The following is a 23,857-nucleotide window of genomic DNA, read 5'->3' as shown; positions in this document are numbered from 1 at the left end:
TTGCTGCAGGCAGCCACATTGTGTGGTGATGCAGCCTTAGGAGAAGCCGAGAGTTATGAACAGTCCAGTCTATGGCACTATAGGATGGCCCATATAAGTGATCAAGGCCTTAAGGAGCTATCTAATCAAGGAATTTTAGGTGCTGAAAAATTTTCAGCATTAGATAAATGTGATTCCTGTATCCTAGGAAAGTCTATCAAGGTTAAATTCCCTAGGAAAGCTACCCACTCATCAAAAGCCCCATTGGATTATATCCATTCAGACCTATGGGGCCCTAGTCAATCCTTAACCCATGGAGGGGCAAGATATTTCTCTAGGATGGTTTGGGAGTATGTTCTCAAATCAAAAGATCAAACTTTTGAGGCTTTCAAAACCTGGAAAATCATGACAGAGAATCAAATGGGTAGGAAAATAAAGATCATTAGAATCGATAATGGTCTAGAGTTTTGTAATAAAGACTTCTCCCAAATGTGTAGTGATAATGGTATTCTAAGGCACCTAACAGCCCCCGGAAACCCTAGGCAAAATGGCTTGACCGAGAGGATGAATAGGACCCTCTTAGAAAGGGTGAGGTGCATGTTAATACATGCTAGGCTGCCTAAGGCATTTTGGGGAGAGGCTGTAACAACAACCGCATATGTAATTAATAGATCCCCATCGGCAGCTATAGGATTTAAAACACCCTATGAGATGTTGAAAGGTCATAAACCAAGCCTTGAACATATGAAGGTATTTGGTCGTATTGCCTATGCTCATGTGAAGCAAGGCAAGTTAGAGCTCAGGGCCAAACGTTGCTTATTTATAGGCTATCCAATAGGGGTTAAGGGTTATAAGCTCTGGTGTTTAGAGGAGGATATGCCAAGGACTATAGTTAGTAGGGATGTGATATTTAAGGAAAACTCTTTCTTGGAAAGTAATAAGATAGGGGATGAAAAAGGAAAATCAAGAGAAGCTGTTCAGAAACAGCTTGTTCATGATGCTGCAAAGGTTGGGTTGGATGCAGTAAATGGCAGCCAGGATGCTGCCATCAGTAATGCTGCTAGTGGCAGCCATGATTTGGACGATGCTGCTTATGACAATCCAATGGACTTAGCAGCAGGCCAGCATAGTGCTGGCTCAAGATCCTCTAGTTCTGATAACTTCCAGCCATCAGAAGATGATGATTCTTCTTCTAGTGTTGACGGAAATCAGCACTCTGATAGTGCTGGTTCATCAAGCTCAGGTGGTAACCCTAGCATAGATAGGAATAATGTAGCTAGAGATAGGCAAAGGAGAGTAGTGAGACCTCCATCGAGGTTCGGATACTCAGCTTTAGTGGCGTATGCACTATCTTTTGCGTCAGAAATAGCTGGAGAGGAGCCTATCTCTTATGAAGAGGCTATAAGATCTAAGGATTCAAAGAAATGGCTAGCTGCCATGGAATCCGAGATGGAATCACTTAGAAAGAATAAAACTTGGACCTTGGAATAAACCCTTAGGTAAAAGGGTGGTAGGCTGTAAATGGTTGTATAAGATCAAGGAAGAGCAGGGAGTGAATCAAAACCTAAGTATAAGGCTAGGTTAGTCGCAAGAGGCTTCACCCAAGTGGAAGGGGTGGACTTTAATTAAGTAGTCTCACCAGTTGTGAGAGACCATTCGATTAGGATTTTACTTGCTATGCCTTCCCACTTAGACCTAAGCCTAGAGGAGATGGATGTGACCACTGCTTTCCTCCATGGCGAATTAGAAGAGGATATTCTAATGGAGTAGCCTAGAAGATTTGAGATTAGGGGTAAGAAGGAGCAAGTATGCTTGCTGAAAAAATCCTTATATGGACTTAAGCAGTCCCCTAGGCAGTGGTACAAGAAATTCGCCACATTCATGTTAAGACAAGGGTTCAAGAGGAGTGATTTTGATAGCTGAGTTTATTCTAGGCATATTTCATCTAAGATCTCCATATATCTCCTCCTTTATGTAGATGACATGTTGATTGCAAACCAATCACATGTGGAAGTCCAAAGTTTAAAGCTAAAGTTGAAATCAGTCTTTGAAATGAAGGAGTTAGGAGAGGCTAGGAAGATTTTAGGAATTGAAATCTCTAGAAATAGGTAGCTAAGGAAGGTCTAGCTATCGCAAAAGTCCTATCTTGAGAAGCTCATTAGGAAGTTCCATATGCTTGAGGCAAAGGAAGTCAATGTTCCTTTTGCTCAACCTTTTAAGTTGTCCCATATGCAATCATCGAGTGATAAAGAGAGCATGAGAGAGATGAAGAATTCCCCATTCAAGTGCTGTAGGTAGTCTTATGTACTACATGGTGTGTACAAGGCCGAATTTAGCCCATGCCATGAGTGTTACAAGTAGGTTTATGGCTAATCCAAGAAAAGACCATTGGACAGCTGTTAAGTGGATATTTAGGTACCTAAAAGGAACAATCAATATGGCATTAGTTTATGGTGGAGCTAGTTTAGATGAAGAATCTAACATTCTAGGGCTCACTGACGCTATGCAATGAATATAGATAAGAGGAGATCCTCTACAAGATATGTGTTTAAGCTATGGAACTCAACCATTAGCTGGAAAGTCAATTTACAATCTATAGTGGCTCTCTCCACCCCTGAGGCTGAGTATATAGCTATTACTGAAACTATAAAAGAGGCCTTATGGTTGAATGGTATAGTAGGTGAACTCCTAGGGAAAGATATTAAGGCTACTCCAATGTGTAATAGCCAAAATGCTACACTGAGCTAAGAATCGAGCTCACCATGAGAGAACTAAGCATATTGATGTGAGGTACCACTTTATTAGAGAGATCCTTGAAAAAAAGGAACTGGATCTAATTAAGGTGGGCTAGTGAGGATAATGCAGCCGATATATTCACGAAGGCAATGTCTATGGCTAAATTACACCACTGTTTAAGACTCTTGCAGATTTCTTGTGTAAATGAATGATCAGTTTCTATTTTTTGCAGGTTAAAAGGATGAGCAATTGATGAAATCAGTTTCTGGATAATACTCATGGAAAATGGTGGAGAATTGTTATGTTTTGCATTGAGTATTGGAGATCTAGAAGGAAGAGAGATAGATCCCGGTTTGGTCTTTTGCGCAAGTCAGTTAGTTGACCGCTTAGTGGTTTAACGGTCACTATTAGTTGAGGGGCAATTTAGGTATTGTTATATCTTTTTTTTAATTTCCTAGTTATATCTGCCCTTATGTCTATATATAGAGGGCGTGGGTGCATAGATCATCATTCATTTGTAAATTTATCTATTGTGAACGAGTGCAGTGAGAAATCAAGAGACAGGCTAGATTTTGGTAGTCCTTGTAATCTTGGAGAGGATTGTGCTCGTGTGAGAGAAAGTCTTGGAAACTCTTTTATCTGATTTCATTCATATCGGATTGCTCTCAGTACTTCTGGATGTAGGACTGATTTATCAGTTCGAACCAGGATAAATTCTCGATGCCTATTGTGTGGTTTGATTGTTCTTAACTTTGATCTTTTTCAATTCTGATTCTGTTCTTTAATTTCTGTTTAAGTCATATGATTGTGCTGGTGAGTGAGTGTAAAGAGTGTTATATTTGTTGGCTCATTGGGTGAATTAATAGACTGCCAGTGCTCCCAATTGTAACACAAGACAAGAAGTGCAAGAAAGTTGAGGGAATAAAAGGCTCTTGCATTACTAGAGAAGGAAAGATTACAATGCTTAGTAGGTGCTCCCTAGGATCTATACAGATGGTTTGGCCAAATGAGGCCCTCCCCTTGCATAAGCATCCCAGCTTATAATGAATGGTGGAGATCAACAGAGTTGGCAGGTGACTAGAATAGGGTGTAAGGGGATGATGCTATCTTTATCTGACCCCAAGTTCTTTCAAAGAAAATGATTGTCACATCATTTGTCATCTTGCTTGCAGCGAAACGGGGAGTTGCAAATATTAAGGTTTTCTAGTCCAATTGCACTCCAATCAGTACCTACAAACTTTTAGGGAAGTGATTTGACTATGGGAACCTCAGATACATCTTGCCTAAGGTGGTTTCAGTGCTGTAAAATGCACTTTTGGTTGCTATTTAAATCTTGGAATCCAAGTTTGTCTCAGGTTATCAGTAAGTTGTATATAGAAAAAGCCTATCACCATGATTACAGGGAGATTCCTCTTCTAGATGATGGAGAAAGTGGGTCCTAGGTAGACGTGATGTAGATAGATTTATTGTGCATCTCTGTAGTTAGACCAATTATGCCGTGCCCTTGTAGGACACAAGGGAACTATTGAGCAACCAAAATCCATCCAAATGGTCCAAATAGTATGCTTTAACTTACTTAGACAAGTTTAATTTTAGCAAACAACTAATCACAGAAGTCAATAATGGGTTTCAAGGTTAATACAATAAGTTATGGTCCACCTAACAAGAAGTTGAGATACTCAAGCGACCTTCATAATTCATCTACAGAAAGAAAACCAAGTTTGGAGAACAATAGATCAACTATTCAATGTAACAGTACGAGATTCTTGTCAACTATTTCACTCACCATAATAGCATACCATTCTCTAGATTTCAAGATATAAAATTTACCACACAGTCAATTTATGAGCTAAAATATACTATATCAAGCAGAAATAACAGTAGTAGAATTAGTAATCAATTTGCATCAAAAACCAAACACAACTGGAAAGAAGGTATTAACACCAACACCTGAAACTGAGTGAGTAAAAAAACCAGACTGCTTGGAGTACATTATGCGGACTGTAATCAACAGAGGGCATAGTATGAAATAGGGAGAAAAACACCACAAAGCAGAGTGAAAAATACCTTGATATTTTCACAAGATGATATGCAATTTGTTATGTACATGTGTACAAATTCTGTAGGAAGCTCAACAGCTGTAGTAAGCCTATTCACAACTTCCATTGAATGTAGACTCATGTCCATATTGACAAGAACAATGAAGTATCTGTAACAACCAAAGCAGCAAACTGGATGATGAAAGAACAAACACAAAGAGGAGGGCCAGATTTTTCCTTTCCAATTAAAAAAAAAAAGAAAAATACAGTAAATGCACCAACAACACACTCGGAAATTTCAGGAGAATTCATCAACTTAATGAGCACTTCAACTGCAATGAGGGGATTGTTCTCCACCAGTTCCTGACACCAATTTGAGGCTTTTGAATTTCATGCAAGCACCAAGCACCATTCAGTTGTAATAAGAATCACTGTATACTTGGAGGATAACATACCGGTAGCTTTCTTGGAGTCAAGCCACAGTGGTAAACAAGCTTCGGGTCATTTGTCAATTCAACCAACACTTGCTGGAGAACAGGAAGCGACATGAACAAAAATTATTCAGTATTAACAGGCTCAAACCATATGCACTAAGGATACGCCTTCAAAAGTATAATGATTCAGTCTAACAAAATATGCAGAGGAATGAATTGCTTATTCTTGGCTTATTGTTGGAAAAAGGGGCTAGATACTAGATTCTAGAAGCAAAACCAGACAGCAGTGCCTACAATAGCAGTAGCCCTGACAGTTAATGTGGTTTTGGGTGGGTGTGATATACCGTGTAATACCTCAGATTATTGTATGTTTGATTGTGCTTAAAATTTTGAGATTTATTATGTGAATTAAAATGAAATGAGAATGTTGGATATGCAATAATGTGTTTAGAATGGATAAGAATAGGTTGGAAAGAGTTGGAGAAGATTTGGGCAGGAAAGAACAGAGCTGTTTAGTAGGGGCGTGCATAATTTGGTCCAAATGGTTAACCAAACCAGACTGGTTAATTTTTGGCATAAGGTTCTTTACAGAACAGTTTGGTTTGGATTTTTTAAGAAAAATGGTTTATGGTTTGGTTTCAGTTTGTGTCACAAAAAACCACAAACCAAACCATAAATTGTTCTATATATTATATATTAAAAGTATCTCTTGTACCAAAAAACTATTTCAATGTCAAAAATGGTTCACCCAAATTTTGTTAGGTTAAAAATTTGTATACAAATTTTATATAAATAAAATATACAAATCATTTTTTTTCCTTTTCATAAAACCTTTTTATGAAAAACTAATCTAAAGAAAGAAACAATATAAGACAAAGAGTAAATAATCTAAACTGATTATTTCATTTAGCATTAAAAAAAATCTTAACTAATTGAAAGAGTAAACAAAGAATGAGCAACACAGAGTAAAAAATATAAACTAATTGCGTATCAAAATAATTGAAGCTGTTTCAAAATGCTTATCAAAACCTTCCTAGTAACTACAAACTATGTTTCTTCCAAATGCTTATCAAATAATTGCATAGTTTTTGAAAAGAAAAATTTAAGATTATTATTAATAAATATGTTTAAAATATCTATACATAATTTTTATATTGTCCAAACCATGGTTTGAACCAAACCAAACCACAATTTTTTAGTTTGTTTCACCACTTAGAATGGTTTGGTTTGATTTGGTTTGGCATTTCCTCAAACCGCAATTTATGGTTTGGTTTCAACATTCTTTCAAACTGGAGCAAACCAACCAATGCACACCCCTACTATTTTGTTGGTTCTGGATGCAGCTATTTCCAAACACCTTTGCTTGTTTATTTAACTGACAGAGCAAATCTTATCCAAATGGCTCGGTCATATGTCATTGCAAAGCTAATTGAAAGAGCTACAACGATCCAAAAATGTGGTAAATCTGCCATCATTTGAGCCTCCAAATGAAAGTGCAAAGTTGACCACTTTCAGCAATGTTGCTGAAGCCTTGCTGGCCTGCTTAGGTCAACCAGAAGGTAGCAGAAAGCTTGAAATAGTTCTCAGGGTCGATTAGGTCAAATGAGAGGTCAACACAGTCGACCAATAGTCACTGTATTCACATAAAGAAATATGAATTTAATTGAGGAATGGTTAACCCTAATTATGTGGTAGGAAATATAGAAGTTGATTTATTGAGCTTCAATATAGAATTGGTTGTGTTCATGATATTATATATGGGGTCGCATATGTTTTGCAATATATACACTGTGTTAGCGGGGATGATATGATGGGTGTGTGATGATCCCGTGAAAAAGGTGGCAGCTCACTAGAAGACTACAATGCCATTAAGTAAGTGATGGAGAAGGAGCCACACCATTGTGTAGACCAAAATGCCCCCCTAAATCCATTCACAAAATCAGATTTGAATTGAGATGATGTGTGTAGTGGTGCAAAGCTTCTAGGAGGAGCTAAGTACCTCAGTGGGTTACTCTCATATGAGCCCTCAGATAATAGAAAGATGGCACATTCAGATGGTCCTGCAAAGAGTAAAATTGAAGGTGCAAAAAGAGGAAAGAAAAAACAGCTTCTCATTTTCTTCTCTTGTATTGACCAAGATGTAGAGACAGAAGGAGAGAAGCTTGAAAAAGAACAAGAAAGAGCGAAGGCTTAAGAGCAAGATCAAGGCCAGATTCATGCATGCCAATCTTGGACTCAACTACTTAAGGTAAAGGAACTTTTGATGACAAGTGGAGCATGTTTGGCATGAAGCATTGGTTGAATGATTATTTTCATCAGAAAATGTGTCAAGATGCATTTATATGCAAGGTTGTTGTGTCATGACCATGTATGTGCATATAGTGTGGTTTCTTTGGGAGTTTCACATCTTTGTATGATGTAGATAAACAAGCTCAAAGTATGGATGTAAGACCCATAGGATTGTTATATGTTCTTGTTAAAGATTATTCACGACAGCCTTGCAGCCACCAGCCAATATCTTCTCTATCTTTGATTGATTGGAAATTAATTCTTTCCTATTTTTTCTTTTCCAAATTTATTCCTATAATTTGGGATCTGATTGATTGATCCCCTCAATTAAGGATCTGAATCCTTTATTTAGGAATCAATTAATTGATTGATCCCCTCAATTAATTCCTTTGTTTTCGGATCTGCACTCTTTCTTAGAAAGTGCAGCCCATTGTATATAAATATAGGAAAAGATGTACATATAATATATATGAATATTATTCAAGTTTTATTACAGTTCTCTCCTGTTGAAGCCAAATGTGTTATTTAAGCATGTTGAGTAAAAAAAGGCAATCCATAGATCTAATTATTATGCATTTTAGGAATGCTTGTACATGCTACTCCATATCAACAGAGTTCTTGAAAACCCTTACTGATCGTTTTAGGCTCATGCATAGTTGTCAAAGGCATGCCTTAAGGCACACCTAGGCTCAAGACTCAGCCAAGGGCACCTCACTCTATGAAGTGTTCTCCTAAGGCACACCTCACCCTAAGGCACAAGGTGCACACCTTTTGCTCCTATGTAATTCTTTTAGTTCTTTGATGGTCTTAGAAAACCTTAACCAGTAATAACTAGAAAAAATTAAAAGAAATTTGAGAAACAATAAAATACCCCATTATTTAGTTAACACTATTCGTTATTTGTTATTTATGATTTTATAAGTTTGCATTTATCTCTTATAAGTATATATTGAAAATAATGACGTATAAGTATTTTTATACAAATTAAAATAAGTGTGCCTCACATTCAAAAGGCTCGCAGCTGGACCTTGCACCTCATGGCTGGGCTTCAAGCACTCATGCACCTTAGTGCGCCTTGAGTCTTTGACAACTATAGGTTCATGAAACACATTCCATTTGTAGGTGATGTAGCTTCCTCCATTGGAAAGCTAAGAAGGATGCTTGAAGCTCTTGCATGTTCAAAGGAATTGTGTGAACAAAATGTCATCTATGCCTTGGAAAAATCATGCTTTAAAAAGGGGGTTTCATGGGCCCTGTTTCTTGTACAAGAGTTTATCACAAATAAAAAAAGAGGGATATTTTTCTTTATCACAAATGAAGGAAAGCAAAAGTGTTTGCACTTAGAAAACAAAAGATCCCATTGGTTTCAAAGGGCCCTATTATTCCTTTCCATCCAGATGCTCACACTGCCCAATGTTCCACTACAAGCACAGACTTATTTTGGGACAGCTCTTCATTCAGGCAAAAAAGTAAATTCAAAACAGATTTTGGCACCACCACCAAAAAGGGTAAGAACAGTAAACCATAGTTGGTGGACTACGGGCTACTGAGAAGTGCAATAATAAGTGGTACACCATCTCCCTTTTGTGGAATGACTGGACAATAAAGCTTCCTATATTTGAGGAGCACCACCCACTTATCCTCCTCTTTCCAAGAAATGGATTGTTACCAAGTAATAAAAAAGGAGAATATAGAGTTGAGTTGCCAACCTTGAAAATTTTGCCTAAAGAGCAATGACAAAACATACCCCTCCTATCCAGAAGATAAAAGAATCATTCATGGAAGCATCTCTGTCACTAGCTAATTCAAAAAGAACTGGAAGCATCTTCACAAAGGTTTAAGGCTGCACAAGCTATTAAGACAAAACATCCCACTAGGGCTATCCCCAATCTTCAATGGGATATTTTTGAACAACAAATCCCACACCAAGAATCAAGCCAATAATTATAAAAATTATTTTATAATTTTTTATGTCATACACAAGGTTCAAGACACAAAATAAATTAAGTGCACAAGAAAAAAGGAACCTAGACCCAAGAAAAGGTATATGGTGAACTAAAAAAGGAAAGGAAAAGCCTAAACTCATCAAAACTCAAAAGCCACCATCCAACTCACCATTCTAAGGATTCTTTCACCAAAAAAATCATACATGGTCATCCCTATTATAGTTATTAAAATCACATTCCTGCCTAGGATTAGTGGAAAAGCTTCCAAACCAAATCATAAGATCAAATCAAGAATCTGAAGATCCTATCAAAATAGGAATATAGGTCTAGTAGTTTTGTATAGTATGGTATATTTTTCAAAATATATAACAAAGACTAAAATATCAAAAACAATTACATAGAAATATCATGAAAAATAGATATAATCAAAAAAATTTATTTGTGCGCATAGAAAATGCACAACATTGTAAAAAACATATCAAGCTTTATGCCACTATGCGGGATCAGCTCATTAGTCATATATATCTATGGTCTTATCTTTTGCAAGACCCTTATAACTCATATCTAAATATAAGAAAAGAAGAAGAAGAAAAAGAAATGCAAATGCAGTAAAAAGAAAAGGAGGAAAAAAGCAAGAGGAAACATTACTGCTACAATAAAGTAGAAATGAGAATCTTACAGGAAGAACAGCCACAATTAAAAATTAGAATCAAGAATTAAAGGAATGTCACTCGGCAAAGAAGAAATGCTTTTGCTGCTACTGATGCAAAGAAGTGGACGGCAATGAACAACAACAACTGCTACTGCTAAGAAGAAGAGAGGAAATGTACCTATACTTTGCCTACTTGGTCAGGAGGCCATCTAGGAAAGTTTTTGATTTTTTCCTAGAATGACCATGTCACCAAGGAAAGGAAATCATCCAAGTTTTTTTTTTTTTTTTTTTCGTTGGTCTTTTCTTAAGAAATGGCCTCTGGGACACAAAACCCCACAATCGAATGCAGATAGAAGAGAGAACATTTATCCAAAAATGTAGCCTAAGTAGATTCATGAAGGATCAGCTTTCAGATTGTGATCCTACCTAACCCTATGCTTTCCTACCCAAAAACTATCATGCTTAGGATCTAAGCATCATCATCACAGGCCCTAATCCCATTAGGTTATATCCGCTACATGACATTCTGGCCTCCAATCATCTCCATCCATGGTCACCTTTTGTAACACCATTATATCCAGTGTTTTGTCTAAGGGGATTCTACCAAGTTTTTCTTACTTTCTTCTAACACTTTTCTACTACCTTTTGCCATTCGACCCACTAGCTTCACAGTTACATCTATTGGTCTTCTTCTCCCATGTCCAAAATTAATTGCATCTTGCATGCCTTATCTTGAAAAGGTGTCACTCAAACCTTATTACAAATATCTAGTTTCAAATTATGTCCTTTCTTCTATGGTCACACATCCTCGTATCAATTATGCTTATATTTTGTACATTTTAGTACTTGACTACCTAACAGTTAAATCATACAACAAAAATGGTCTTATAGATAATACAAATTGGGATATTAGTAACTATGATTCCAATTGTCAGATCCATCTTCACAATTGCATTTAGATATAAAAATATATACATATAGTGGTAAAGTTCTTTAGAAGGACAGATAAAAGTGACAAAATGAGAGAGAGAGAGAGAGACAGAGAGAGAGAGAGAACATTTTTCGACCTAGATTTGAGAATCCAAGACCCACAAACAAAGAGAGAGGAGAAGAGAGGTCGAGAAAGTGTTGGGTAAAGCTTAGGGGTAACAGAAACATTTTACTTTGGAAAGTATATCAATTTCCCACACATATTCAACAAGAATACACATTGAACACACCAGGACAGGATACATGTCAGACACGCTAAGTGGTATCTCTCAATTTTTCATTATTATTTTTGTTTTAAACACATATAGGACAAGTGATAGACGCATAGGTAAATGGGTTGAATGGGTTGAACGCACCTTAAAACATTAACAAGATTCTAATAGAACTGTTAGAACAAATTATGGGATTTAAAAAAAAAAAACTACAAATACAATAAGTTGCTCAATAAGAATGAGAAGGTAAAATTGAGTCCTAATCACAATAATGCTAAAAGTAGTTACTTTTTGTATTGAACAATACTTGGTATTGCTATTATAGATTGAATAATATCTTCATATTGGAAGAGTAGTACCAATGATTTTTATCATCATTATGGGTTGAACCATATCTTCATGTTTGATTAGAGGTATTTTTTTCAATACTCTTCTTTAATTGTCATATCTTTTGTCCATATTTATGTCTATTTCTTATCTATATGTGTAAAAATGTTTCCTGGAGAAAGAGAGGGATCTATAGGTGTAAAAGTTTTCCATTAGGTTTGCCATGATGATACTAGCATTATCATAACCACTATACTTGGTACAGCAACATTATGGATACCAGATAGCCATTGGGCAATATAATTTAAGTTTCTCATTAAATCATGGTGTAACGAGATGGATAAGGCCAAAAGCTCTAGTCATTACTCTAATTAACAGTTTTTGTCTTTTTAAAACCTTACTTGAGCAAATGATCCTATCATATATTCTACAAGACGTTTAGCAATGACTAACAGTTTTAGCCAATTCTTAAAACCTTGCTTAAGGTAATGATATATTTAACATTTCTCCAAGAATGATCATCCACAGGCAGATAAGCACCATTAGTAGCAAACTACAAGTACCTCCATGTTTTCCCATTTCTTCTATTGGCCCCTCCAACAATTCATGTATTAGTTATTCTCATTCAAATTCTAATAAAAGAAGAATTACCTATATCCTTTTAGCAAGCAATAGAAGAATTAAATTAGGGAATATTAGGAGATGCAGCCATGTATAAATCAAATAATATTTACAGACCAACCATACATTGTGGATTGCAATTGCTGTGTGTGTGCGCGTGTGTGTGTGTGAGAGAGAGAGAGAGAGTACCTCATGCTGAGCAGGAGCAAGTGCCCCCTTCAAAGCTTTTGCAATTAGATCCCTAACAGCAGCCCCTCTGCTAGTGTCAGCACACATTCCATGATCCCATAAAAACTCATGATTATTTTCAGGGTTGAGCCACACAAGCTGCAATAAACTAGAACCAGGTAAGTCTACTAAAATGAATAAGAAGCCTGATGTGGACCAGCTAGAAAATAGAGAAAGGTTGAAGAAGAGATGAAAAATTAGAGAAGAAAAGATGAAGAAGAAGCATCAAGGCAAGATGGAGAGATAGAGAGAGAGAGAGAGAGATGAGGAGATCATCAATATGAATTCAATATCAATCTAAAGCATCCTTTCTAATTAAATCCTAAGCATATTTATAGGTTGAAATCAAACAAAAAGATATTACCCTAAATTACAACTATGAAAATAAATAAAGTCAAAAGAATCCCAACTCTAATTCAAAATTCTAATATCTAAAATTCAAAGAAAACCTAAATCCTAATATAAAAGATTAAAATTTTTAATCCTAATTTCTCATCACTCTCCCCTTGTTTGAAAAAAAAAAAAACTCATCCTCAAGCTTCAAGTAATCTCATTGGTAGTTGAGTGTCTTAGTTAACACCAACTCAATTAGAGTGAGCACTTTGTTGCTTCCATGGCTAGATCCTGCCAGCTCTTGTACAACTCCAGTAGGTTGGGTCAAATAATGGCTATTTCTCTTTAAGAATCTTGGCTAAATTTGGTAGGTCATCCAACAGACAAGAAAGCATTGAAGCTGTCCATCCCTGGTAAAAGAAATATGCTCACCTAAAATAATACCAATGTTATCTTGGTGTGCATAACAAAAAAAAAAAGTAGCTGTAATGAGACTTTAGACTCTTGGCAAGTCCAGAGAATGGATCAACAAAAGGTTCATTTAGAGGAATAGAATGGTTTGTATATGCATTAATGTCCCCAACATTAAACATAGAGCTAAAACTAACGTAGGAGATACATCAATGATATACATTTGGTCCAACTCATTTTTGCCTTAGTTTAATCACCACACAATCCTTAACATGAACTTTGCCATGTTATTTGTGTGCATTTTTAGTTTGTAAATTGCTTTATCTAACTCCACATGTTCAATGAGTTTCATTCTATGTGAGGCAAGAAAGATCACTCATGGGACAAAATCTATGCCATGCTAAAGATCAAAGAAAGGGGAAAGGTGGTTCAGGGATTCCATGGGAGAAACTGTTAGTGTTGGTGCTCTAATGCTAGATTTAGATAGCATCTGTCATTTATAATTATGGAACTAATGATGTAATTCTTGCAATATGCATAACAAAATGTGTTTTCATATTTTGAGGTCATATCTTCATTCATAACTCTCCAATCATTATATATAAATAAGTCCTTAGATTTCTTGTTAAATGTCTTATTCTTAAGTGTTAAGAATATGTGCCAATTGACCTTTACAATAAGGATATCTTAATGACAAATTCCTAGTCCTTAGACTTCTCAGAAGGGGACTATGATTAATCAAGTACGGACTGACACATGGGATACCACATTTAATTATTATGAGATGCTAATGATAAAGGATGATGAGTCGCATACTATAATCCATGAGGTGGATATCGTATACATGTGAATAGGTGTTAGTGGAACACTTACTGAATGTGACGCACGTGATAGTTCACATGGCTCAAAGGATCTATGGTCTATCATAGGCTTCGATTGTATTACTGGTCCTTTGACCGGAGGCAACACAGTTGTCTTGTGTGTCGGTGTCAACGATTTGTCGTTGCTAAGAATCATCCAGTTATCGGGTGGGAGATGCACTGTGTGGTCCCTACGTAGTGGCATATGGAGGCAGGTGATTGTTAATGGGATCCATCAACCTCTGATATAAGGTGAACATCCTATGCGATCAATTGTGGTCTTGATTGGAAAGTGTTCCAATGTCGGAAAAAGTTCCGATGTGTCATCTCAATCTCACCACACTGATTTTGGCATAGTCATCGAGTTAGTGAGTTTGATCAGTCTATGACTCTCACTCGATCGGGATGATAACTGATAGAGGGATTATAGTACACGGGAATCGAAAGCCCAAATAAGTTATATTCTGAAGTAAGACTTGGTAATATCGCCCTAATATAATGCTAGTTGTCACTTAGGGTCTTTTGGGGTACAGCGAGGATATGGAGAGATTCTCATTGTAGACCAAAATGTTTGGTCAACGTTAAAGAGTTAACGTGTCCTGATTGCTACTTTGTAGTGAACCTAGAAGGTTACACACATATCCGAGTCGAGTGTGATGGTTGACTAAGCAATTAAGATCGAAACCGTCATTAAGAGTTAATGATGTTACCGTTAAGAGTTAACGGATCAGGTTCAATGATCAAATTAATAAGGAGCAATCGTCAAAAGTTGACGGGCATGTCGTTAAGAGTTAATAGGGGCCTTAGTGTCATTATGAGATAATGAAAGTACTATTAAGAGTAAATAGTAGGCCTAGATGCTATTTCTGGAAAATGGGACAAAACTATCGACAGCCCTTTTGGATATTGTCGACAGTTTCTGTTGATCTCCCTGGCAGATTGCACGACCATTTGTCGTCTTCTGCATTGAAAAGATGGGGCACGTGGCAAGGGCGGACGAAAGGAGGATGGCGTGCGTCCTTCCTGTCTCTTCCTTATCCCCAACCCGATTTCCATGTCTCTTGTCTCTAGTGAGGATGATTTGGACGGTTAGGGTTTTGGGTGTTTGATATATAAACCAAAGGGAGAGAGATTAAAGAGTGTGTGGAGATTGCAACTGTTGCATTGAACTCTCTCGTTTTTGGCTCATTTCTTCTCTGCATTACAGAGCAAAACACTCACCCCTTGCTCTTCTCTTCCTTAGCTCCTTGTTCCACCATTGCTATAGTAGCAATCCAAGCAAAACAGTGAGACTATTTCGATTCTTGGGCTTCTTCATTTCGAACCCATTCTATTTTGTCCTTAATCTCCCTTACTCTCTCTGTCTAGCACAAAGAGAGAGTGTTGGGATTCACCATCTCGCTGGTGCGTGGACTCGATCATAGTTATCAAAGGCGTGCCTAGGCGCGAGGTGCCTTAAGGCGCCAGTTTGGCGCCTCGCCTGGGCCAAGGCGAGGCGGTTTTGGCGAGGCCCTCGCCTTGCGCGCCTAGGCGCTGGGGCATGAGGCGCGCCTCATGAAACTGAGGTCTTCTACTAAATCTTGCAGCCAATCGCGCTTGCCTCTCCTCCCGACTGCATCCAGCCACGCTTGCCTCTCCTCTCCAGCTCGCTGCTTGCTCCTCACTCCTCCCGACTATAGCATCTGTCGCGCTTGCATCTCCTCTCTAGCTCGCTGCTCACTCGCCCGATCTTCCGCTTCCTCTCTAGCCCCAGCCGCGCCTGCCTCCTCTCTTCCTCTTCTCTCCAGCTCGCCCTCGCCCGATCTTCTTCTTCCTCTCCTCTCCAGCTGCGACCCCCTCCTCTCTTCCTCTCCAGCTCGCTGCTCGCTCGCCCAATCTTCCTCTCTAGCCCCAGCCGCGCCTGCCTCCTCTCTTCCTCTTCTCTCCAGCTCACCCTCGCCCGATCTTCTTCTTCCTCTCCTCTCCAGCTGCGACCCCCTCCTCTCTTCCTCTCCAGCTCGCCCGATCTTCCTCTTCCTCTCTAGCCCCAGCCGCACCTGCCTCCTCTCTTCCTCTCCTCTCCAGCTCGTTGCTTGCTCGATCTTCCTCTTCCTCTCTAGCCCCAGCCGCGCCTGCCTCCTCTCCAGCTTCCTCTCCTCTCTAGCCGCGACCCCTTGATCTTCCTCTTCCTTTCCTCTCCACTCTCCAACAGCGCCTGCCTCCTCTCCAGTCTCCAGCCGCGCCCTCTTCTTCTATTCTCCTATGCCGAGTCTGCCCACGGTCTTCTCCTCTCTTCCTCGCCTCTCTTCTCATCTGCTCTTAAGCTCTTCAAATTGAAGCTGCTAAGGGCCTAAGGCTGCCCACGTCTTCTCCTATATTCATAATTTCATATTGTAAGTTCTTTACTTGTATTTTATTTGTTTATTTCTTGCATTTTTGCCTAATTTATTTTGTTGGCAGCTGGTTGCTGAAATTTGCTTTAAGTCTTTATAGTTTATTTCTATCATTAGGAGAATTTTGTGGAAATTGGAACTGTGTTGCAACAGCCCAATAAATGTCGTCAACCACTTCCAAAACGGACCCGGCATGGAATTATTTTGAAGCTGATCCTAATGATAGAAATACCACCACATGTAAATTTTGTCATAAAGTAACAAAAGGTGGTATATTTCGGGCGAAACAACATGTAGTGGGCGGTTTTAGGAATACTAAAGCTTGTCCAAAATGTCCTCCATCAGTAAAAGAAAAGATTGGAGAGTACATGCAAAAGAAGAAAAATAACAGGGATGAGCGAAATATAGCATCGTTAGATGATGATCTTCAATTTGGTGAAGGGTATGATGATGATGATGATGAGCCGCTGCCTCAAAGTAGAAAAAGACCCAATGTATCTACCGGAAGTGGAAGCGGTACTGGTAGTGTTAAAGGGCCAACACAAAAGGGTCCACTTAATGTTTTTCTTAAAGACCCAGAAGTTAATGTGTTGAGACTTTAAGTTTGAACTTTGATGATGTTTCTAGTTTAGAATTTGCATGATAAATGAATTAACTTTGATGTTGTTAGTTTATAGAATTTGAAGATAATGAATCATGAATGATATGAATGTGTTATTATTGATAATTTGATAGTTGTTTATGATTTTACAAGATTTTGAGTTTTTTTCCTAAAAGGTGCGCCTCGCTTCACAAAGGCGCGCCTCGTCTCGTGTGCCTCGCGCCTCAGGCTCCAGGACCTTTTGCGCCTCGCGCCTTTCAGAACTATGGACTCGATAGGCCCCTCGTAGTTTCAGGGGACAGTTTAGTCTAACTGAAAGGATTGTTCGGGAGCTGTTTGGAGCAAGGAGTTGTGCCACCAGGAGGATTTCAATCTCTACATCAACCTTCAAGTGTTATAAGGTATACCTACTAAACCCCCTATGGCATAGTTTGGTTTTGATATGCATATAGACATTGGAAACGAGTCTTGCAAGGTGTTTTCGTTATTGTTTCCACTACTATTTTTTATGTTTTAGAAAATAGCTTAAACCCTTGTATTGGTACACCTAATCATGGCGTTCATCATCAAAAACATCATGAGATTCTTCAACTACCTGACAGCCTTCTTTCAGTAACCACTATCTGAGCATCCTTAGGAACTTCCGGGGCTGCTATAACAAATTCTTTTATTACAACATACTCAAACTGTTTTGATTAATGATCTGAAATTCCTATTCTTTTGGTTAATTTTGAAATCACAATCTTCCTCTACCTCACCCAATGCATCAATATTGCATCCATGGTTTTGTTATTTCTGGTGTTCTTTATTTAGTCTTTTATTATTCTCCATAAATGGAAATCAAAATTAGACAACTAGCAATCAAGTGACCAAAACCCCTATGGTTATAGTACTGTGATTGTGACTCAAGATTCCACATATTTATAGGTGGTATACTAGGCAAAATAGGACCTAGCATTTATTTATTGTTTGCAAAAGATGCATGGCTCTTAGGAGGACAATTATCTCTACGCTTCCTATAATGGTTTCTAGAGGATCCATTCTTCTCAAAAAGTTTCTCAATCCTAGGGGCCAATTCTACTAATTGGGTTCCTGCGCTCCGAAGACATTCCAATATCTTGCCTACTAGTTAGGAAAAAGGGACTGACATGTTAGAATCCACAGCACTAGCAGGTAAGCTAGATTCAACATTTTTTTTTTTTTTTTTTTGGCCTTTTTTCTCTTTTCTCTTTTTCTTTTTCTTTTTCTTTTTCTTTTTCTTTTTCTTTTTCTATCTCTCTTTCTCTTTTTTTTTTTTTTTTTTTTGGGGGGGGGGAATAACTATTCAAACCAGAGCTAAACATATCAATCACTAAGGAAACTCAAATCTAAAATCAGGACAATGTGTGGATGGCATGGATAATGGTTGTGTATGTGGGAATGGAGTATATGTGATAATTGGGGTGAATGTGGTTGACAGGGTTGGAAATATAAATTGCAATAAGACAAGTAGGTTAATGAGTGAAAATAGGTCTACAAAAATTGGCTAAAAAGGTGAAAATGGCACATGAAAAAGAAGATTTTAACACTAAATAAGTAAAGCGAAATTTAAGTCGTCTGATAGGGTTCTGACATGCCTGCTAGGAATCTGGGAGGTGAGGCGATCCATCAATGGCCTCAATGGTGGCTCTAACGATTTTGATATGCATTGATGGCTTCTATTGTCGTGGTGGACTTCATGCGGTGGTTCTAATGTCTTCAATGGAGAAGATGGTCAATAATCCTATTTTTTTTATACTCCAACATGCATATTCTTCTGATTCAAGGATGACAATGGCTTTGGCGATGATAGGATTCTGATACCAACTCAGGTTCCACATGTCTTTTTCTTTTTTTTTTAGTTCACGATGACAAGCAACTGCATGTTGTTCATTGATGATTGTTGCTGAAAATTTCCTGACAAATGAATGGTTGGTGCTGAATGTTTTCTGTGATGGCTGCTGTGTAGTTTGATGGTGGTTAAGGTGATTGTTGAAATTAATGGAAGCTACAAATCAGAGTTTGCTCTTGTACCAATTTGATGCAGAATAGCTAGAAAATAGAGAATTACTGAAGGAGAAGAGGGGGGGGGGGGGGGGGGGGGGGGGGGGGGAGAGATCACAGAGAGGAAATCATCAAATATAATTCAATATCAATCAAAAGCATTCTTTCTTATTACATCCTAAAATAAAAGATAACTATCCAAATAACAATTATTAAAATAAATGCAATAAAAATCTAAAATCTAATTTCAAAAATTCAAATAAAACCTAAATGATAAAATCAAATATTAAAATTTAATAATCCTAATTTCTCATGAAATCCATTAATACATATCTTACCTCTCCATCCAATACTGGGAGCCTTGGTGGAAGAGGTCTAATCCACTGAGGACCTACTCCTTCCAGAGATAAATTCTGCAGCAACCCAGTTACCATCTCATCTCTGTCTCCAGATCCAATTTTTGGTTTAACTCCAGGCTGCAGTTCAAACCTGAAATGCGATCCAAGCTCTACATGCATTAAAACAATGGTAAAGAGATAAAAGTGAAATGATAATAATATTGACTGCTCAATTAGAGTTATCAACTAATAGCTAACATATACAGGAAAAGGGGAAAGAACCCTTAAGAATTTGCATCTCACAGGTAAGGGTCATACTCTGGTGAATTTTCATCACAACCTTGAGGCATATCAGGGTCAGGTACAACGTTTTTCACATAATTCTGTTTGATTAAGTGCTTAAATGGGTCCACATTAACTTTGAAACAATACTGAAGCTTTAACTGTTCATGTTGCAGGAAAGCCTGAAAATGAGGGAATTAAATAATCAAGTATCAACATAGAAAGCATGCATAAAGAATAAAAAAAACAAAATCAAAATTCTGAAACTGTGGGTTGTAAGTATCATAAGCATGATGCTGCCTCATACATCAAAGGTATAATTTCTAGCAGGCAAACAGGATATTTACTCATGCATATTCAACTCACAATTGATGAAGGATCAAAGACTTTGATGTAGTCTGCAGCTGACAATTTGAGAACCTGCAAAAAAGGATGAAAAAAGCCCTAACAAATTGTTCACAGTAAAGAAGCAAACCACCATTTTTTTTTTTTTTTTTGGTCCGTTGAGTGGGGATCGACATAAAAAGGGTTGACAGAAGACAGATAAAAATGTGCAGCTAAGGAAGAGGGCTCCCCAGACAAACAGTGCACTAGAAAATTCACCTAAGCTACCACTAGTAACAAATATATGTGAAAAAAACACAAAATGCCAGACATGCCATATATGATGCACTCAAAAAATTTTTAATGAAGTAAATTAACCTAACCTACCACCAGCAACAAAAATATTTAAAAAAGACACAAAATGCCAGACATGCCATATATAATGAAGCCAAAATTATTAATGTAGTAGACTGTGAATCCTGAGAATTTAGCAAGCCCAAACATTTGGAGGCAAACCTATTCTAAAACACAATTCCATGCCCATATAACAATATTTATTGCTCTCTATCTGACAGCAAGTATATTTTCTCTGAAAGAAGATAGGAATTTATTAATTAATTTAGAAGAGAACAGCAAGCATCTTAATTGATAAAAATTGTTAGGTATTAGTCAGGTCGGATTACATTCATAATTGCAATGAGATGAACCACTTGTAAGTGAATGGAATTTGATCCATAACATATCTAATGGACCCTTATTGGATGCATATCCAAAGGAACTAGCAACAAGAAGTTCTGAACAAGAACATTCCACAGAAGGAATCAACAATAGCAACAATAACAACCAAGAAAAACACAGAGAAGAAAAAAGGACCTCTTTAAAATTGGCATTGTTGGAGGAGCCTAGTAGCTGCAGAATAAATGCTCTTTCATATTTTTCAGCTTCTTCATCACAAGCAGCCTGCAAAAGAAAGAATGTTGAGGCGAGAATCAATTCCCCCCCCCCCCCCCCCCCAACCCCTTGGAAAAAAAATAAATATATGAATCAGAAGATGACACCATACTGCCTTCATCAAATGGTAAAGATAGAAGCCATAGTTGAATACAAGTATAATCAAACAAAACAATCTGTGATGTTTTGCATTAAGTATTAAGGATCTAGAAGGAAGAGATACAAAGATCCCGGTTGGATCCCTTTGTGATATGCCGTTAGTGGCCATTTGGTGTCTTAACGGCGACTGTTAGTTGAGGGTATTTTAGGTATTGTTATATATTAATTCCCTTGATGTAACTGCCCTATTGTCTATACATAGAGGGCTCAAGTTAGCGCTTAGGGTATCATTCATTGCTTCAGAAATTTCTCTGTTGTAAACGAGTAGAGTGCTGTGTGTTGAGAGGAAAGGCTTTGTGTTAAGAAAAGTCCTTTGTAATCTCAAGAGAGAATAGTGTACTCGTGTCCGAGAGGAAGTGTGGGAACTCTTGTATCTGATTTCATTCATAGTGGATTGCTCTCGGTACTGCTGGATGTAGGACTGGTTTTAACCAGTTCGAACCAGGATAAACTCTCAATGTATTGTGTGGTTTGATTGCTCTAAACTCTAATCTTTGTCAATTCTTTAATTCCTGTTTCTGTTGTATATTTTGAATCGGTAAGAGAGTGTAAGAGTGGTCTGGATTGTTGGTTTATTGCGTGATATATTGGACCGACAGTGCTCCCAATTGTAACACAATCAATTTCCACAATTTAAGGCAGTGAATATGAGCAGTCCCTTTTTACATTCTAGCATACATTACCTGTATCTAAATAATAATGATTCACTGGGTAGAGGCTGCAAAATGAACAGATCTTTGCAATCAGCTCAAAGCTCTGCTTGATTAGGGCTCATTCAAGCTCATTCATTTGGTTAAATAAACAACCTTGAGCTTGATTTTAAAGCTTGTTTAATAAACGAGCCAAGCTTGAGCTTTAAGGTGCTCGGCCTGTTTGGACTCGTGAACAAGTCCTTCACGGCTCGTTCAGAGGCTCATTCCAAATAATGTGTGTTTTTTACAACTTACACTTTTCTGTCACACTATTTATATCATTCAGGTTCTTAATGAACAAGCCAGATCCTAGAAAAGCTCAGCTCAATTTGGCTTGTTTGCAGCCCTGGATGATTGCAACCTAATCATCTGGCCCACAATATAAATAAAAAAATTAATACGACATGTGTGTGTGTGTATGTGTGTGTGAAGAATTAAGAAAACAGAAAGTGTGAAAGTGTGATGACGATAAAAAAAAAATTCACAAGAAAACAAGGACAGGTAGGGTAAGAACAAATGAATCTAGTAGAAAACCAAAACAATAACTAGTATTGTTACAGAAAACCAAAATTGTAACCAATGTCAAATATCTTGCTAAAAGGCAAAACAGGAAAAGGGGACTGCTTTCAAATAAGGATAGCATGAAAGGAAAAAAAAAAGGATGCTCTCCACATACAACAAATAGAAAGAGGAAAATCAACAATGTTTGAAGGTATAGCATGTTGTAACATTAGTAAAGTTATAAAATTACAAGAAGAGCGTGCACGAGAAAATACGTGAAAACTTCAAGAGCGACACAGGCCCATACGAATTACTTGAGATATGTGCTTTAAACTGACAGGTCGACCGGATAGTCACTGCAAGTGAGTATGAGGTAATAGCAAGTATACTTACATTAACGAGAAAAGATATGAATGGGTTTGAGGAAGGATGCTGGGCAGAGTAAGAGTGATGGAGAATGGCAAATGCAACCAATCGCTGAGTAGATTTCAGAGTCTTTTTGTTCTGCAAAAAGCAGATAGCTTGTAAATGCTGCAATCGATCATTGGTGCTATTAACGTTAAAAGTATAGTTCCAAACAAAAGCAAAGAAGAAAAACACGGGGGTTTATTTATTCATACGAAAATGGTCGCGGACACATTTAAATCATGCATCCACCCAGATGATGATCACATGGACGTATCGGCTTAATTCGAGAGTGAAGTGATTGATTGATACAAAGCTGAAACTACTGGCATGATTAATCTTTGATACAAGATCAATGGATAACGCAAGAAAGCCCTAACAATAATAAACTCTCCATTTCCAAGAATAATAATAATAAAAAGTAAATCAGACACATATGGAAACCCTAACCAGCTGCCTAATATGGAGAATTTTGTTTCTTTACAGGCAGACACGCATAGAGAGGGGGAAGAGGGGGGAGGAGGAGGGTCTTGGCTTGCCTCTAGGAGAATGGAGAGAGAAGATGAGAGGTGAAAACGGCGGAGGAGAAGGCGAGGGGGGAATTTGGAGTTGAAGTCGGCGAGGAGTTCATCGAAGGGGCGTTGGTCTCCGGCGTTGAGTATCTCCATCATCCACTTCGATTCTTCGCCGCTCATCATCTTCCTCTTCGTCATTCTCTCTCACTTTCTTTCTCTCCCTCTCGCTGTCAAACACAAACTGTCTTCTTCCTCTTCTTCTTGAAATGAATTTAATTGCTAACATAATCGGAATAACAAAAAGGGAAATTCTATTTGCAACCAACGTTTTACTCTTCGCAGTCATAATTAAAATAAATTTAATAATTATTATTCGAAGCCATACTTATTACTCCTTGTAACCAACTATATTCCAAATTTACCCTCCTATACCCATACACCTCTCTGCCGCGACTCACCGCCGTTCTCAACCTCCACTTGCCTTTGACAGTTACCTACACCGCACTCTAGTCGTCGCCTTCTCTACAGAGCCGCGTCTCTTTAATGTGGGCTCTTGAGGTAAATTTTACTTACATTTTTTATTATTTGGGTTGTATCCGTGATTTTGGGTTGGATCTAATGTGAACAACTGCAATTTT

The 23,857-nt window shown here is 37.8% G+C and overlaps 1 protein-coding gene across 4 annotated transcripts in view; it reads right to left on the bottom strand.

The window, feature by feature from the left end:
• The window catches only part of LOC127803607 (uncharacterized), a 37,413-nt gene extending 13,931 nt beyond the window's left edge, over nucleotides 1-23,482 (bottom strand). For 3 of the 4 annotated variants that reach the window (XR_008023538.1, XM_052339991.1, XM_052339993.1), the window contains exons 1-10: nucleotides 23,244-23,482; nucleotides 22,693-22,803; nucleotides 20,870-20,956; nucleotides 20,039-20,092; nucleotides 19,694-19,854; nucleotides 19,391-19,541; nucleotides 12,415-12,552; nucleotides 5,210-5,281; nucleotides 5,044-5,117; nucleotides 4,783-4,924 (exon numbers count right to left, since the gene is read on the bottom strand). Coding sequence is in view for 3 of the 4 variants with exons in the window: in XM_052339991.1 (XP_052195951.1) it covers nucleotides 4,783-4,924; nucleotides 5,044-5,117; nucleotides 5,210-5,281; nucleotides 12,415-12,552; nucleotides 19,391-19,541; nucleotides 19,694-19,854; nucleotides 20,039-20,092; nucleotides 20,870-20,956; nucleotides 22,693-22,803; nucleotides 23,244-23,417 (1,164 nt within the window). In the remaining variant the exon portion in view is untranslated. The remainder of the gene's footprint in view (nucleotides 1-4,782; nucleotides 4,925-5,043; nucleotides 5,118-5,209; nucleotides 5,282-12,414; nucleotides 12,553-19,390; nucleotides 19,542-19,693; nucleotides 19,855-20,038; nucleotides 20,093-20,869; nucleotides 20,957-22,692; nucleotides 22,804-23,243) is intronic. The other variant, XM_052339992.1, reaches the window with a different exon arrangement.
• Nucleotides 23,483-23,857: the final 375 nt, after the last annotated feature.

Source organism: Diospyros lotus, chromosome 6 (assembly GCF_014633365.1).
Source record: "Diospyros lotus cultivar Yz01 chromosome 6, ASM1463336v1, whole genome shotgun sequence".
Classification (NCBI taxonomy): domain Eukaryota; kingdom Viridiplantae; phylum Streptophyta; class Magnoliopsida; order Ericales; family Ebenaceae; genus Diospyros; species Diospyros lotus.
Note: the sequence above shows the minus strand (reverse complement) of the source record. Positions and strands in the feature narration are given on the sequence as shown.